This window comes from Oryctolagus cuniculus, chromosome 18, assembly GCF_964237555.1.
Source record: "Oryctolagus cuniculus chromosome 18, mOryCun1.1, whole genome shotgun sequence".
Lineage (NCBI taxonomy): Eukaryota > Metazoa > Chordata > Mammalia > Lagomorpha > Leporidae > Oryctolagus > Oryctolagus cuniculus.
In genome coordinates this window covers 13,799,801-13,816,671 of record NC_091449.1, presented here as the reverse complement: position 1 = coordinate 13,816,671, position 16,871 = coordinate 13,799,801, and the positions used below count along the sequence as shown (strand labels likewise).

General features: G+C 59.8%; 1 protein-coding gene across 6 annotated transcripts in view; it reads left to right on the top strand.

The window, feature by feature from the left end:
* SPTBN4 (spectrin beta, non-erythrocytic 4) overlaps positions 1–16,871 on the top strand; it is a 93,514-nt gene that overhangs the window by 61,263 nt on the left and 15,380 nt on the right. For 5 of the 6 annotated variants that reach the window (XR_011383932.1, XM_070062203.1, XM_070062202.1 and 2 more), the window contains exons 18-22: positions 379–469; positions 4,309–4,455; positions 5,383–5,646; positions 15,663–15,887; positions 16,402–16,491. Coding sequence is in view for 5 of the 6 variants with exons in the window: in XM_070062203.1 (XP_069918304.1) it covers positions 379–469; positions 4,309–4,455; positions 5,383–5,646; positions 15,663–15,887; positions 16,402–16,491 (817 nt within the window). In the remaining variant the exon portion in view is untranslated. Of the gene's footprint in view, positions 1–378; positions 470–1,294; positions 1,695–4,308; positions 4,456–5,382; positions 5,647–15,662; positions 15,888–16,401; positions 16,492–16,871 lie in introns of those variants that run through there. The other variant, XM_070062205.1, reaches the window with a different exon arrangement.

Genomic DNA, 16,871 nt, shown 5'->3' with positions numbered 1-16,871 from the left:
GCTGAGGTCCCGAGGTGGGAGTGGCTTGTTCAAGGCAGGGCCAGGAGTCCACATCGGAGTTGGGGGCGGGGGATGTGGAGGTCCTGGGCCTGGAGAAGTTAGCACTCTCTCCTCCCTCTGTCCCTGGGGAGGTGGCAGTGGCAGGACGGGCATGCCCCCACCCCTCCATCAGGCCACTGGGGCTCTTTGCCCTGCACTGTGGGCTGGAGGCCAGGCTGTCAGAACACCCTGGGGCTCCCACTCTGGTGCCCCTGGGTCCGTCTGCCTGTGTCTCCGCCGGCGGAATCTCATCGCAGCTCTGCCTGTCCCTCTGCGCTGCCCCTGCCCTCAGCCCCCCTAAACTGGGCCCCTCCGCAGCCCTTATCTCCCCATCCCCAGGAACCAAGAAAACCAGCTACGGGCCCAGCATTGGATGCAGAAACTTCACGACCAGCTCGAGCTGCAGCACTTCCTCCGAGACTGCCACGAGGTAAGACCTCCAGCTGTGGCGGGCTCGGCGACGCCCCCTTTCATAGGGAAGGAGGCGCTTCCTGGCAGAGCGGGGGCGGGGACGCCCCGTCTAAGTGGGTCGCTGAGCGATGCTCACCCCGAGCCGCCAGAGGGCGCGCGGAGCCAGACTCCAGCGCGCATGCTCCGCAGGTCTCAGGCCGCCCACGCGGGCTCCGGGGAAGGAGGGAGGGGCCCCGGGCGCCCCTGGCAACGCCGCGCGTGCACGCCTACGGGTCCCGCGGGGACGAGCGCTGAGCTCACCTTTCTCGCTGGAGATTTCGTGAGAAGCGCTCCGCTCCGGGAGCGAGGGGGCGGGGATGGACCAGAGGCCCAGAGGTGGTCCTGAACCTGCAGGTGTCCAGTGGCCGAGCCCTTTCCGCTAGGGACGCCCTGCGTGCAGGCAGACTTCGTCCCATTTCAGAGCCGGCCCAGGCCCCCTGCTCGCTTCCTCCCCTCCTTCCCCGGCCTGCCGGACAAACTGCCCTGGACTCTGCCCACATCAGAGATGGCCCCGGCCCCAAGCCTCCCACCTGAGCGAGCCAGACGTGGCGCCCGCGTCCGTGATGACTTTGTACCTAAGTTTCCTTCAACCACAGGTCCTCAGGAACTAGGTTCTGCCCGCCCCCTCCCCCGTGAAAGGTGGTCTGGCCTCTCCAGGTGGCACCTGTGAGACAGACCTGGGCCTCCACACCCCACTGCGAAGCCCTGCGCCCCCTCCCCGCTGTTGCAGATGGTTCCGCACTGAGACGGTACAGGGACGCCCCCGCCCCCCCCATGTCCCCTCCCCTCAGATGGCAGCCGGAAACCCGAGCCTGCCCACCCCCCCAGCCGGTCCAGGAGGCCCTTCCAGCCCACCCCCATGCTCCGCATTTGCACAGAGCCGAGTGGCTCAGGCACCAGGCCCCCCGCAGCCCCCTGTAGGGTTGTTCTGGACCGAGCGGCGGTCTGAGGTGGCCCGGAGGTCCCCCAACCCGAAGCTGTCGGGACGGTGGGGATCCCTCCTGCAGCCCGGACCGAGGCCCCGCAAGGAGGCGGGCATGGAGGCAGGCAGGGGGCGCGCGCGGGCGGGCGCGCTGCCGCGGCGCGGGGGCGAGGGAGGGGGCGCGCGTCCGCCGGAGCCGCAGCCGTCGCCGCCGCCGTCGCAGTGGAGGGGCGAGTGCCCGCCCGCCCGCCGCAGGGACGCCCCAACGCCGACGCCGCTCCAGGTCTCGGGGGCGCCCAGGGGAGGGGGCTGGCGCGCGCCCCTGCCGACACGGGCGGGGGAGGGGGCTCGAACGCGTGCTCGCCGCCGGGGCCGTGGGAGGGAGGGGCGGGGGCGGGCCGGGACCCCCGGCCTGGGGGAGGGGCAAGGACGCAGGGAGCTGTCCGCGGTGCTGGTGCGGGCCGGACTGAGGGGCCGCGCCCAGTGGCGGGGAGCGGCTAGGGGGCACATCCAGGGCCATCCTGCTGTAGTCGGGGTTTGCCCTGGGGGTGACGGGGTCTCAGCTTTCCTAGAGGGCTCTTTGGGTATCGTGGGACCCGAGATTGCCCTGGAGTTGGCGGATTCTCCACCTTTAGGGGGTTTCGTCCTTGGTTTTTGCAGACTCCGTGTCAGCTGATGATGGTGGGGGTGAAACACTTTTGGGGGGGCTTCGCCTTGGGCGATGAAGGTCTTGGATAGGTTCTAGGAGTGAGGACTTGGACTTTTGGGGGCTTTTCTTGTTTTTCTGGTGGGGGCTTTACCTTGAGGACGGGGACCCCCGTCTGCACCGTGGGCTGCGTTGCCATTGGGCTCTTCGCTTCCCGTCGGGGACCTGCGAATTGAGTCGGGGGGCTCAGCACCGGCGCGGCTCTAGTGTGCGTGTGCGAGGGCGGGAGTGGGAAGGCGCTCTGGCCCCCCGGGGAGCACGCGCAGAGGACCTGGGTGGGGTTCGACCCGCTGGGGTTTGTCCTTGGCTGTGGCGGCACTGGTCTCCCAGGACCGCTGAGCCGGAGTCCGGTGTTTTTTGGTTTGTTTTTCTTTTTTTTTTCCCCCTGCAGGAGGGAGAAGGATCTTGTGACTGGAGGGGGGAGGAGAGGGGGAGGAGCTAACTCTCCCAGGTGCTGGGTTTGGTCAAGATCAAGAGGCTTGTGGCTTGGGAGATAACTCTTGCTTTTCCGGGGGTAGGGGTTGGGGAGGGTCGTGAGCTCAAGAATCAGCCTTGTGATTGGTGCTGCCTGGGGCTGTGAGGAGCCACTCTTGGGGCCTGCCTTTTGGATGTCTGGTTGTGGTGGCTTTTTCTTGGGGCGGAGTGGCTAGACTTGGCTTGAATGGGTGGAGGGGGGGAGGGACTGGCTTGGAGGTTTTTTTTTTTTGAGATTTAGTTTTTATTTACTTGAAAGGCAGAGTTGCACAGAGAAGGACACACGCACACACACACACACACACACAGATCTTCCATCCAGTGGTTCACTCCCCAAATGGCCACAACAGCCGGGGCTTTGTCAGGCTGAAGCCAGGAGCCCAGAGCTTCATCCAGGTCTACTACGTGGGTACAGGGACCCAAGCACTTGGGCCATCTTCTGCTGCTTTCTCAGGTGCATTAGGAGGGAGCTGGATTGAAAGTGGAGTAGCCAGGTCTTCAAGCAGGGCCCACGCAGGATGCTGGCGTCGCAGGCTGTGTCTTAACCAGCTATGCCACAACACCAGCCCCTTGGGAGATTTAATCTAATCCATGTTGTATTCTGGGGAGGACTGGTTTAGGGACCTAGAAGGTGTCCTTGTTGCCCATGTTCATGGGATTGGCTTTGGTTAGGGATTAGAACTGACCGTGGTCTGGGGAACTGTGGCTGCAGAACCCCAGGGCTGGGTTTGGGGAGCCCCGTGTGCTCATGAGGGTACTGGTTCTCAGCTGTGGGGCTGGGTCCGCTCCACTGTGGAGAGCTGCTTTGGAGGGAGCTAGACCTGACTCCGGTCAGAAAGTTGTTTGGGGTGTTGATTTGGCCATATTGGAGGGGGCTGGTGCTAGGTCGGGGGCTTCATTTTCTGCCCTGGGGGATGGGCAGAGAATCTTGGTTCTTAACCAGGGCAGGGAGCAGGGAGGCTAAACCTGAATTAAGCGGTATAGGTGGGGCTGGCTCCATGGCTCACTGGGTTAATCCTCAGCCTGTGGCGCCAGCATCCCATATGGGCGCCGGGTTCTAGTCCCAGCTGCTCCTCTTCCAGTCGAGCTCTCTGCTGTGGCCCGGGAGGGCAGTGGAGGATGGCCCAAGTGCTTGGGTGCCTGCACCCCCATGGGAGACCAGGAGGAAGCGCCTGGCTCCTGGCTTCGGATCGGCATAGTTCTGGCTGTGGCAGCCATTTGGGGAGTGAACCAATGGAAAAGGAAGACCTTTCTCTCCCTCTCTCTCTCTCTCTCTCTCTCACTGTCTGTAACTCTACCTGTCAAATAAATAAATAAAAATCCAAAAAAAAAAAAAAAAAAAAGAGGTATAGGTGTTGCCAGGGCTGAATTGGGGGTTGGCTGAATTGGGGTGTGGGGCTTGTTTTAAGGGCTAATATGGCCTGGGGTGGGAGGAAGCTGACCTAGGATCCCTGCCTGGGAGGGTTCCTGTCCTCAGGACAGAAGGGCCAAGGGCTTGGGCGTTTGGGGCCCTTCTGTCCATCCTGTGCCCAGGAAAGAGCTTGCGCTGCAGCCTCCAACACACGGGCCTCCCCTGCTAAGCTTTCTCCATCCCTCCTGCCTCCCCACACCCTCCCACCCTGGCAGCCCAGCCCCTGCCCATGGGACTTCCCAGGAGGGCCAGGGTTGTATCACGTTGGGGGGGGGGGCGGGCTGAGCCCTTCTGTGCCCTGCACAGCTGGATGGGTGGATCCATGAGAAGATGCTGATGGCGCGCGACGGCACACGGGAAGACAGCCACAAGCTGCACAAGAGATGGCTCCGGCACCAGGCGTTCATGGCCGAGCTGGCTCAGAATAAGGAGTGGCTGGAGAAGATCGAGAGGGTGAGGATGCGGGGGGCGCAGGCCCGCCTGCGGCTGCCGTGCTGCTGGGCTCACACCCTGGAGCAGTCCACATCAGCTCCACAGCGCCTCCCAGCTGCATGGCTTTGAGTGACTCGTGTCACCTCTTTGAGCCTCAGCTTGCCCGTCTGTAAAATGGCCAGCATCTCCTTGAATGGTGCTCATAGCCCCCTGTTAAGTATTTCCTATCTTCCCATAGCTTCCTCCCTTGCCATTTGGGGCATTTAAGATAGAAGGTCATGGGGAGTAGCCGGAGAAGCCCTGGGAAACCCAGGGTTAAAGTCACCTTTGGATTCTCATAGCCCTGGGTGCTCACTGCCCAGCCGTGGAGCCTTGGGGAACCGTGTCAGCCCCTGGAACCGGAACTGCTTCCTTGGGCTCTTGTGCACCGACAGTGCCTGGCGCTGTGGTGCCTGCGGGCTTGTTTGTGATATGTAATCCAATATGTGTCGGTCTGGCCCACCGAGGAGCTTGACTTCCGTCTCGGAGGGGGCTCAGAACTTCCCCGACCTCCCCTGGCTGAGCCCCCGGGCTTGCAGCCCGAGATGCCCCCACTCTTCCGATTCCCACAGAGAAACCCAGGTTAACCGGTGGCGCGTGGCAAAGGCAGCCGTCCCAACTCGGAGTGAATGGAAGTTCAGTCTCCCTCGCTTTCTTCTGCCTCGGCCCCCTCTCACGTCATCTGCATGGTGCACGCCCCTGCTTCTGACTGTGTGTCCCCTCCGTGTCTGTCACTCTCCTCCCCTCCGTCCCCTTCCCCACGCCGCTGTCTTCTCTTCCTTCTTGTCTCTCCCACCTCTGGGCCTATCTCCGGCTGTGCCTCTCCCAACTCTCTTCCCCTGTGTGTGTCCGTCGCCCCCACCGCCTGCCCCTGACTCTCCTCTCCTGTTCCCCACCTGCCTGGGCCAGGAGGGCCAGCAGCTGATGCAGGAGAAGCCGGAGCTGGCGGCCTCGGTGCGGAAGAAGCTGGGCGAGATCCGGCAGTGCTGGGCGGAGCTGGAGAGCACCACGCAGGCCAAGGCCCGCCAGCTGTTCGAGGCCAGCAAGGCCGACCAGCTGGTGCAGAGCTTCGCAGAGCTGGACAAGAAGCTGCTTCACATGGAGAGCCAGCTGCAGGACGTGGACCCCGGAGGGGACCTGGCCACCGTCAACAGCCAGCTCAAGAAGCTGCAGGTGAGGCCCCGCGGCCAGGTGGCGGCTCCCTGCACGGTGCTTCACACAGAGGGACTTGAACGCAGGGGTTTGTTGCAAATGCATGGGAGGGGCCGGGAGAGCAGAAAGGAAGTACCGAGGCCGAAATGATTGGCAGCGGCTGCTGTCCGTCAGGGTGTGGGGCCCAGTGGGAAGAGGCAAGGCCCAGAGGCGGCAGGTAAATAACCAGCACGCTGGCGACTTCTTAGGACCCTGGCACCTATGCTCTGGATGGGAAAACCAAGGCCCACAGGTAGAGATGACTGCACAGGATAGTGATGCCGCTCACTGAGCACTTCCTGTCCCGCCTCTGGAGTGAGCCCTCCCAGGCTGTTCCCAGCAGCCTTAGCAGGTCGGTGCTGTTGCAGTGCCCTGTCTTGCCAGTGGGGATGCCGAGGCACAGAAGGCGACGCACCTGCCCAGGGACACACGGTAGCCAGTGTCTCCCTCTGAAGCCAGGGGGCCCTTAGCCCTGCTCCCAGCTGGGCAGCTAGCTCCACAAGCCGTGGCTTGACGCGGTCTGACTGAAGGCAGGCATGGCACTGCCTCGTCTTCCAAGGTGTGATGGCTGCAGCCTTTCTGTGCCAGGAGCGACGCCTGCCTGGGGCTGAAGGGAAGCCGAGGCTTGGGGTGGGGAGGGACACCGAGTTGCCCAGGGAGCAAGTGCCTGGATTCGCACCTGGGTCCCCTGACTCCTACCACTCCCTGCACAGTTACCCCCCCCCCCCAATAAAATGTCTGGCATTAAAGACACAAGATGATGAAATCCTACCCCCCTCCACGTATCCATTTATGTGCGCGTTAGACATTGATTAGGCACCTGCTGTGTGCCATGCACCTCTCTAGGTAGAGCAGCGGCTCACGTAGAGAGGAAGTCACTGCCTGCACGGGGCAGTGAGGCCACTGCCGTCCCCACAGCAGCAGGTCTGCCGGGTCTCCGTCCCCAGGAGTCACAGGTTAGACCTCTCAGTGTCTGCCATCTTAAAAGCGAAGCCTGGGAGATGTCTGAATTATTGATTCGTTTTGAAATCCCAGTGTTGCAGCCATCGCTGTGAACTCAGATGGCGTCCCTGATGAGGAAGAGCTGTGTTTTCCAAAACCAAACCAAATAAGCCAAGAGAATGAGTCTCAGTGAGAGGCCGGCCTTGTTGTGACGCCTGCAGCTTGTAGAATGGAGCTGCCTTCTCACATCTGCTCCTGCGGTCCAGCTGCACAGGGACGTGGCCTCTGAAAACCCCCTCAGTTCACTGGGGAGAGGGTGAGGACGAGAACGGCGAATCACCCCTTTGTATTCGTATAAAAGTAGTTGCAACTTTGCAGGTGCCTTGAAAAGAGCTCCGGGACCCCTGGGGGTCCCTGGGCCAAAACTTTGAGAACCGCTGCTGTGTGCTGTGTGCCCGGCCCATTAGCCCTTCCTCCTGGCAGCCCCATAGGGGGCGCTGTCGTTACTATCACTGTGCCCAGGAAAGACCCACAGCACAGAAAGGAGCCACCAAGCGGCGGCCAGTACCAGGCTCCTCCCACAGTGGGGCACGCAAGCCTCCTGCTGGCCTCCGAGAAGCCCATCACTGCGGGGCCCTGGCCTGAACAGGCGGTGGACACCCAGCAGGTCTGCTCAGTGGCCTCGTTGGTCAGAAAGAGGAGGGGCAGTCAGGGAAGGCAGCTGGAACAGGGGTGGTGAGGACCTGGGCAGTGGAGGCCCGCAGGCTTGGGTTCGGATCACTGGCCATGGCCAGGGCACATGCTCAGTGGCTCCCTGAGCCTCTCCCCTCTTAAGGTGGACGCTACCAGGGCTGGGAAGGGAGTGCTCACTCGGAGCCTAGCGTGTGGGAAGCGGGGATCCATGAGCATGCCTGTCCCAAGCAGAGGGAGAAGACACCCAGGGAAGGTGTGTGCAGGCCGTGGCGGGGGGGGGGGGGGGGCGGCGTGCACAGCTGGCCGGGGGGTCTAGCACTGGGGGGACAGGAAAGGAGAGGGGTTTGCAGCTTGGAAGGAGAATGTCACCAGATGGCTCTGAGACCTCCCGTGAGGCAGGGCAGCCGGCCAGGGCTGAGCTGCAGGGAACAGCGGAAAGTCACGCCCCAGCCTTGCGCCCTCCCCACCCCCCCACCCCTGGGTCTGCAGTCTCCTGCTGGGCCCCTGAGTGCACCCAGGGCTGCCTTCCTAGGAAGCCGTGCCCACGCCCTGCACCGCTGCCGCTGTCCTGAAATTCTTACTAACGGTTGCACAGGGGACTCTTAATTTTCATTTTACGCTGGGCTCCATGAATTATGTAATCCCACCTGCAAGGCAAGAGTGAGGGGCCCTCCTCCGCCTCCCCTCCCAGGGCACCCAGCAGAGGAAGCTGGACTGTGGGTTGGGAGGGCCACAGTCACCCAGCATGGCTCTTTTTTTTTTTTTTTTTTTTAAGATTCATTTATTTGAAAGGCAGAGTTAGAGAGGCAGAGACAGAGAGAAAGAGATCTTTCATCCTCTGATTCAGTCCCCCAAATGGCCTCAAAAGTTGGGGCTCCCCCAGGCTGATACCAGGAGCTTCTTCCAGGTCTGCCACGTGGGTTCAGCGGCCCAAGCACTTGGACCATCTTCTACCGCTTCCCCAGGCCATAACAGGGAGCTGGCTTGGAAGCAGGGCAGCCGGGACTGGAATGGGCGCCTGCATGGGATGCCGGCGCTGCAGCTCTACCCACTAGGCCACAGCACTGGCCCACCCATGTTCCTTTTTGAAAACGTGTTTTGGGGGTGGCGCGTTGACTGTGAGTGTAGGGGCAGGAGTCTGGCACGGAGGCTGTCATTCAGCAGGACGCCCTCGTCCTGTGCCAGGGTGCCTGTGCGGCCCCAACTCCTCTTCCAAGCCGGCTTCCTTCCAGTGATGCCTCACGTGCTGGGGTCTCTGACATTCGTATGGGAGACTTGGATTGAGTTCTGGGCTCCTGCTTTGGCCTGGCCCCGCTGTGGCTGTTTCAGGCATTTAGGGGAGTGAAGTACCAGATGGAACATCTCTCTCTCTCTCTCTCTCTCTCTCTCTCTCTCTCTCCACTGTTTTTCTGACAAGTAAAATTAAAAGAAATAAGGAAAAGTTTTAAAGACAGATGCAGCTACAGTGTGAGTGACAGCTACCTGCACAGCATGGCGCCCTCTGCAGCGGGAGTCATTCCTGTCGCCCCCGTGCTCCCTGCGGCGCCGGCACACCGGGTTCTAGTCCCGGTCAGGGCGCCGGATTCTGTCCCAGTTGCCCCTCTTCCAGGCCAGCTCTCTGCTGTGGCCCGGGAGTGCAGTGGAGGATGGCCCAAGTACTTGGGCCCTGCACCCCATGGGAGACCGGGAGAATCACCTGGCTCCTGCCATCGGATAAGCATGGTGCGCCGGCCGCGGCGGCCATTGGAGGGTGAACCAACAGCAAAGGAAGACCTTTCTCTCTCTCTCTCACTGTCCACTCTGCCTGTCAAAAAATAAAAAAAAAAAAAAAGGTAGATTTATTTTATTTGAAAGGCACGGTTACAGAGAGGCAGAGGTAGAGAGACAGAGAGAGAGAGAGAGAGAGGTCTTCCATTTACTGGTTCGCTCCCCAAATGGCCGCAATGGCCAGAGCTGAGCCAGGAGCATCTACCAGGTCTCCCACCGGGGTGCAGGGACCTGAGGACTTGGGCCATCTTCCACTGCTTTCCCAGGCCACAGCAGAGAGCTGCATCGGAAGTAGAGTGGCCAGGACTTAAAGCCAGGACTTGACCTGGTGCCCATATGGGATGCCGGTGCTGCAGGTGGCAGCTCTACCCACTGACCACTCCCCAGGCTTTGGTTCTCCCAGAGTGACTCCCACTGTGCCCTGCGCCCGGGGAACTGCTGAGCTCCGGTCTCCTTGTAGCTTCTTAGCCATTTCTGTCACAATCGCTCTTCACTGCCTGGGGGAGTTTTGCCCCAGCCGAGCCAAGCAGGCTAAGAGAGGAGCCCCCATTTACTGAGGGCTGGGCTGAGGCCCACAGAGGGCAAAGGATGAGCCTGGGAACACACAGCCAAGGGGGCCAGAGGCAGGGCCCCCACGCTCAGGACTCCTGGGCGCTTTCCCCAGCAGAGGGAGCCCAAGGCAGGGAGTGAGGGGCTCAGTGGCCACGGCCCCCAGCTGGAGGCCAGCTGGGTCTCTGGCGCTGCCCTGGGTAGGAGAGAGGCCACCCACGGGCACTGGGCTTGTGCAGGGGGAGAGGCTGGCCTGGCATCGGGGGGGCTGTGGGTATGAGCGGTCTGCCCCTCTCGACCCGGACTCTCAACTCTCAGTCCTCCCCCTTCTCTCTGTGTCTTTTAGTTCTCTCTCTCTCTCTCTCTCTTTCTCTCTCCTCCCTCCCTCCCACCCTCTCTGTCCCCGCCCCCCCCCCCCCCCCGTCCCTATGCCTCAGTCTCTCTCATTCTCTTGTCTGTCTCCTTTTGCTCTCCTGTTTCCATCTCTCTCTGTCTTTATTTCCCTGTGTCCTGTTCTCTCGCTCTCTCACTCTCTTCTCTGTTTGAATGCTCCTGCTCTGTCTCCCCAACCCCTGCGTCCTCCCCCGCCCCCCCCCCCAGCTGCCGCAGCAGGCTCCCCGACTCCCCAGATCCAGACCACGTGACCCAGAGTCCTGTCTCAGGCCTCAGCCCGACTGTCCCTGCTGGCCAAGGGGCAGATGGTGGAGCCCAGGCCCCGCTTCCCAGCCCTCTGGGGCCGGGCCAGCTGGTCTGGCTCAGCCACAGGCTCCCGCGAGGGCCTGGGGGCTGGTCTCTGGCAGATGGTGGGGGCGGGCAGTCAGGGGGAAATGCACTGGGGGCTTTGCCGCTGTGGGGCTGAGTCCCCAGGGACCCTTCACCACGCCCACCCACCCTCCACGCAAGGCTCTCTCTCCTCCCAGGCTGCACCCTCCTCCCTCTTTTCTTTCTGTCCCTCATTTCTGCGTCCAGCTCAGCACAGCTGGGGGCAGGGAGCGTAGACTGGTGAACTGCGCTGCCCTGGGTTTGAATCCCTTTCCACTGCTGTGTGAGAGAGGCCAAGTGACCCACCATTCTGAGCCCTGTTGTGCACCCCTGATAGAGAGAGGCAGAGCGGCTGAGAGCTTGGTATGTGCTGTGAGATCCTGGGTTTGAATTCTGGTGCTAGGAATTTTTACTGTGGGCCAGTGGCTGCGCCCGTCTGAGCTGAGCCTCAGTTTTCCCAGCTGGGCAATGGGAAGGCAGCAGCTGACTCCAGGTTGCTGCAGGGAACAGGGCTGTTTGGGAAGCGGCCTCTTCTGTTGTTGTTCTGAACCTTTGGTGTCTTTTTAAAGATTTTAGCTAAAATTCCTACACGCTAGAATGCACACATCTCCAGTGTGCAGTTCCGTGGCCTTTAGTGTATTTAGCTGGACAGTGCTCACCATTGTCTAATTCCAGAACATTCCCTTCACCCACAACCGTTAACATCACTCCCGTTTCTTCCTCTGCTGATGTAGTTCCTGCCTGTCTGGATTTGCCTGTCCCCGACGTGTCACATGATTGGGATCATACGACACGCGCTCCGTGTGGCTGGCTCCTGTCGGTGTGCTGTGGGCGGCACCAGCCCTTCCTGGCTCCTCTGCGTTTCATGTTTAATGCTGGTTTGATTTTAAACATGTCACATCCTTAATGTTACCCAGCCAGGAGAAAGGGAGCAGCAGAGGCACGAGCCAGCCTCACTGAGGGAGCACCTGCTTCCTGCCAGGCAGGGTGCTAGGCCCTGGGACCCAGCCAGGGGCAGAACAGACATGGCGCCAGCCCCACATGGGCACATCGGCAGGCAGCTGGATCAGAAGCAGAGCTGGGCACTCATAGGGAACACGGGCATCTTAACAGCTGAGCCAGACACCCACCTCAGGACTCTCTGTCCCTGCTTCTGAGCCCCGCGCTCATTTGTGTTGGCCCCACTGTCAGGCAGTCTCCCCCAGTGGTGGCAACTGTGGGCCCCACCCCCCAAGTCTACATCCCAGCGTCTTAGGAAGCCCATGGGAAGAGGGTGCCATCTCTGTGCACACAACACTTTTCCAGCAAAAACGGGAGTAGTTTTCATTGGCCCATCTTGGTCACATGCCCTCCTCTGATCCAATCCCTATAGCCAGAGAGATTCGATGTTCTCATTGGTCAGGCCTGAGTCACATGGCCATTCTTAGACCTCTGGTCAGGCCTGAGTCACATGGCCGTTCTTAGACCTCTGGGCTGCAGTCCTGCAGGAAGTCCAAAGAGTTTTATTGGGCCAGTTTAGGTAACATGGCCGTCCCCGACCCAATCCTGGCGGCCAGAGTGAATTCAGTGCTCTGACTGGCCAGCCTTGGGACAGATGACTGCCTTTGGAATCCTGGGTTTCCTTAGTTCACGCAAGTGGCTGAGCCCTGAGGAATGGCATCTGAGGAGCTGGGCAGGTAAAAGCAGCTGTTCTCTGTCGCAGGACTGGGAGCCAAAGTCCTGAGTAGGTTCCTGAGGGTTTTGTTTGTTTGTTTGTAAGATTTTTTTTTTTTTTTTTTGAAATCAGAGAAGCAGAGAGAGAGAAATCTTCCATCCTCTGTTCACTCCCTAAGTGGCTGCAATGGCCAGAGCTGGGCCAGTCTGAAGCGGGGAGCCAAGAGCCAGGAGCTTCCTACGGGTCTCCTGGGTGCAGGGCCCCAAGCACTTGGTCCATCTTCTGCTGGTTTCCCAGGTGCATTAGCAGGGAGCTGGATGGGAAGTGGAGCAGCCGGGACTCAAACCAGTTCCCATACAGGATGCTGGTGCTGCAAGGTGGCGGCTTTACCTGCCACACCACAGTGCTGGCCCAGGTCTTGAGTTTTGGCTTGCTGTAGTCTGTTACCACTTAATTTCGTTGCGATTTTGTTTTCTTCCCTGGAGTTCCTCCATCTGTTTAGAATCACACGAGGAGTATGTAAATGTATTCCTTTGGTAAGGAGGTCTTCCTAACCTTGTCTTCAGTAAAACAAAGTCTCCTTTCAACCCCCGCCCCAACCCCTCGCCCACAAGAGAGCTTCCATTCCCATCTGTTGTCCAACTGGCTCCACCCCTCCCTGTGCACTCACAAGGGGCCTAGATGGATACATTTTAAATGTTTCTGTTTCTCCTGTCTAAGTTTCTGAATGGGTCTTCATGGCGCAAACATCAGCCATGATAGAACAAGCGCACATGGAAGTGGTCTGCTGCCTCCCTGTTTTCCATCCCCTGAGTTCTCAGCCATCTGTTGTTGGTTTCCTGTTTACCGCAGGGTTTTCATGCATGTGCACAATGCCGGCCACTGCAGATGCACAGCCTATGGTGGCGCTAACCTGCTGTCCCTCTTCACAGTAACTCTTAGGGATTCACCCATGGGCGCACAGGCTGGCTCCGATTGTTTTAAAGATTTATGTATTTACTTGAAAGACGGAGAGAGAGAGAGAGAAACAGAGATCAATCTTCTATCTGCTGATTGACTCCCCACATGGCCACAACAGCTAAGGCTACTGGGCCAGGCCAAAGCCAGGAGCCCAAAACTCCATCCAGGTCTCCCATACGGGTGGTAGGGACGCAAGTACCTGGGCCGTCATCTGCTGTCTTCCCAAGCACATTGGCAAGAAGCAGGATTGGAAGCGGAGCAGCCGAAGCTTGAACTGGTGTTCCGGTACGGGATGTTGGTGTTGCGAGCGGCTGCTCCACTGCTGTGCTACACGTCACCAGCCTAGCTGGTTCACTCTTGGTGGACATGAGGTCGTCCCACTGCAAACTCTGCGCCAGCGTCCTTGGACACCTCTTTGTGCCCATGCGCCAGGACTGCTGGAGGCATTTTCCTGGAAGTAGGAAAGCAGGTGCTGGATCAGGCGGCTGCACACTTTGCGTCTGGGGAGGACCTGCCAAACCGCCTTCCAAGAAGGCTCCGCCAGTTGACACCACAACCGGCAGAGGCCGAGTGTGCCCACTGCTCCTTTGCCAACTACATATTTTCCACCTTTGACGTTTCGGCCAATCTGATGACTAGGAAGGGGTGTCCTGTGTTCATTTGTGTTTCCCTGCTGCTCAGTGAGGCCGAGCAGTGTGATGCGTATTTCTTTGTGCATTGCCTGCCCACAGCTGAGACTCGTTGCTCTTCGGGCAGTCTCTTTCTTTGCCAATGGTTTTCATTTATGTGTTGGGCCACTCATCACTCAGGGCCTGTTGTTGGGCCAGGCGGTGTTCTAGATGCCCGGAGACACAGCAGTGAGCTCGACACAGCTCCTGTCCTCCCGGGACTCACTCTAGAAGCAGGAAACCAGTTTGGAAAAAATAAAAATGAAAAAGCACAAGAGAGTTGTTCTGGGCCGACATTGTGGCGCAGTGAGTTAAGCCGCTGCCGGAGACACCAGCATCCCATATCAGAGCACAGGTGGGAGTCCCAGTGCTCCGCTTCTGATCCAGCGCCCTGCTAATGCACCCGGGAAAGCAGCAGTGCCACCCACGTGGGAGACCCAGACAGGGTTCCAGCCTGGCGCAGCCCCACTCCTACCCCCTCCCTACTGCCGCCATTGTGGTCATTTGGAGAGTGAACCAGCATCTGGATGGAGGATCTCTCTCTGTGTCTCTCTGCTTTTCAAATGAATGAGTAAATAATTTTTGAAAAATTATTTACTAGAAAGGCAGAGTTACAGAGAGACAGAGAGAGGTCTTCCATCCGCTGGTTCCCTTGCCAAATAGCCCCAGTGGCCAGAGCTAGGCCAGGCCAAAGCCAGGAGCTTCTGCCAGGTCTCCCATGTGGCTGCAGGGGCCCAAGCACTTGGGCCGTCCTCCGATGCTTTCCCAGGTGCATTAGCAGGGAGCTGGATTGGAAGAGGAACGTCCAGGACACGAACTGGCACCACAGGCAGTGGCTTTACCCACTATGCCACAGCACCTGCGCCAATAATTTTTTTTTAACTAAGAGCTGTGGAGACGAAGCAGACACTTTTTTTTTTTTAAGAGTTATTTATTTTATTTGAAAGACAGAGAGGCAGAGGCAGGGGGAGAGAGAGAGAGAGGTCTTCCATCTGCTGGTTCACTTCCCAGATGGTTGCAATGGCCAGAGCTGCACCGATCTGAAGCCAGGATCCTGAAGCTTCTCCCTGGTCTCCCACGTGGGTGCAGGAGCCCAGCGACTTGGGCCACCTTCTGCTGGTTTCCTGGGCCATAGCAGAGAGCTGGATCAGAAGTGTGGAAGCCAGGACTAGACCTGGTGCCCATGTGGGATACCGGCGCTGCAGGTTGCGGCTTACCCGCTGCGCCATGGCACCGGCCCCGCAGAATTCTTCTAGAGGGGCTTCTTCGACGGAAGGAGAGCAGGTCTTTGCTCCGACACCACCACGTGTGCCTCCAGTTTGTCACCCTGCCTTCCTACTCCGTCTGCCAGGCGCTGGCTGATGCAGAGCATTTGCCTGTTTATGGGGTCAGGTTTATAAATCTTTCCCTCCACGGTCTTTGTGCTTGGAAAGGTTTTCTCCATTCCAAGGCTTTAAAAGCCTCCGCCGAGGTTTCCTTATGGATTTTCTTACTCCGTTTGCGTCTTTAATCCACATCTGGTGTTGTTTTCCGTCTAAGGAGCAAGGAAGGGCTCCAGCTGGGCCGGTTCGCCAGCTGGCGGTGACGGTCCACTAAACCACCCGTGGGATCCAAGTGGCCTCTGGGAAACGCATGAACCCTCCCGTGCAGCCGCCGCGTCTGCTTTTGCAATTTCTGCCCGCCCCTCCAGCGCGCCCGCCGTCCAGATCACCATGGCTTTGTGTGTGTTTGGGTATCTGGAAAGGGTGACTCCGGCCCATTGCTTAACTTCCCGGGCCTCTGTTTCCTGCTCTGTGACGTGGATCCGACCCAGCTCGAACGGTGGTTCCGTGACTTGATGGGTTAATGGCCACTTTAGTGCCGGGCCAGGGTTGCGGCGTGGGGGGCAGGGGGGCAGGTAAACCTCTTGGAGATGGCGATAGCAGAGCTGAAATCTGATCTGCAGAGGGGGCTGCGGGGTCGGGCGCGGGAACCGCGGCTGACCCCTGCCCCTGTGCCCACAGTCAATGGAGTCACAGGTGGAGGAGTGGTACCGCGAGGTGGGAGAGCTGCAGGCGCAGACGGCGGCGCTGCCGCTGGAGCCGGCGAGCAAGGAGCTGGTGGGCGAGCGGCAGAACGCGGTGGGCGAGCGCCTGGTGCGCCTGCTCGAGCCACTGCAGGAGCGCCGTCGCTTGCTGCTGGCCTCCAAGGAGCTGCACCAGGTGGCGCACGACCTGGACGACGAGCTGGTGAGAGGGCGGGGCCGGGGCGGCTGAGACCCGCCCCCTGAGGAGCTGATGGACGTTCAGCCCTTGGCGTAGTCACTCCCCACCTGTTGATGTATTCACACATTCGCCCTTTATTCCTTCCTCCCTCACTTATTGCTCATTTGTCCACTCATCTATGGAGTTCCTCACTCACTCACTTCCTGATTTGCTCGTTCATTCATTCACCTTCTCACTGCTCTGCCCACTGACTTGGTCATTGCAGTCCCAGCCCTGTGTCTGGGGAACACGGACATCGTGGGGGTGACCAAGGCCACTGCTGTCCACAAGGGACTTGGGGTCCAGGGGAGGAACACCTGTCCCCAGACAGTGGTCACCCTGGGTGGTTAGGGCTATGATGGGGGGAGGGGGTCTAGGCCATGGGCGCCCAGAGAAGGCAGCTGGCCAAGGGTCTGTGCGAGGGGCTCGGGCTTTAGCTGGGATGCAGGGGTCCTCGGGTGCATCCTCCCCTGACCTGCTCCCCGTGTCTCCTCCCCAGGCCTGGGTTCAAGAGCGGCTGCCACTGGCCATGCAGACAGAGCGGGGCAGTGGTTTGCAGGCTGTCCAGCAGCACATCAAAAAGAACCAGGTGAGCTGGACCAGGTGAGGGAGTGAGCCAGGACACCTCGGATACAGGTGACAGAAAACAGCTCAAGGTGGCTGGAGTCCAGAACCGGGAATTTGTTGGCCCTTGCATTGAAAATAGTGGGGGTAGCAGGTGCGCGGTGTCAAGTTCCCCCAGACCCCCTCGTGACTCTCTGGGCTGCGTGGTTGCGGTTTCCCCCCTCGGTTAGCTTTGTTCTCAGGCCAGTTGTCCTCTCCTGTGACGCTGAGGGCCTCTGGCAGATCCTGCCAGCAAAACTGAAGCCAGAAACGTCCAGCCCCAGTCCCAGGGGCGACTCTTACTGGCTCAGCTGAAGTCAGACGCCCACTCCTGAGCGTGACCGGGCTGGCCAGGGATCTGGAGTG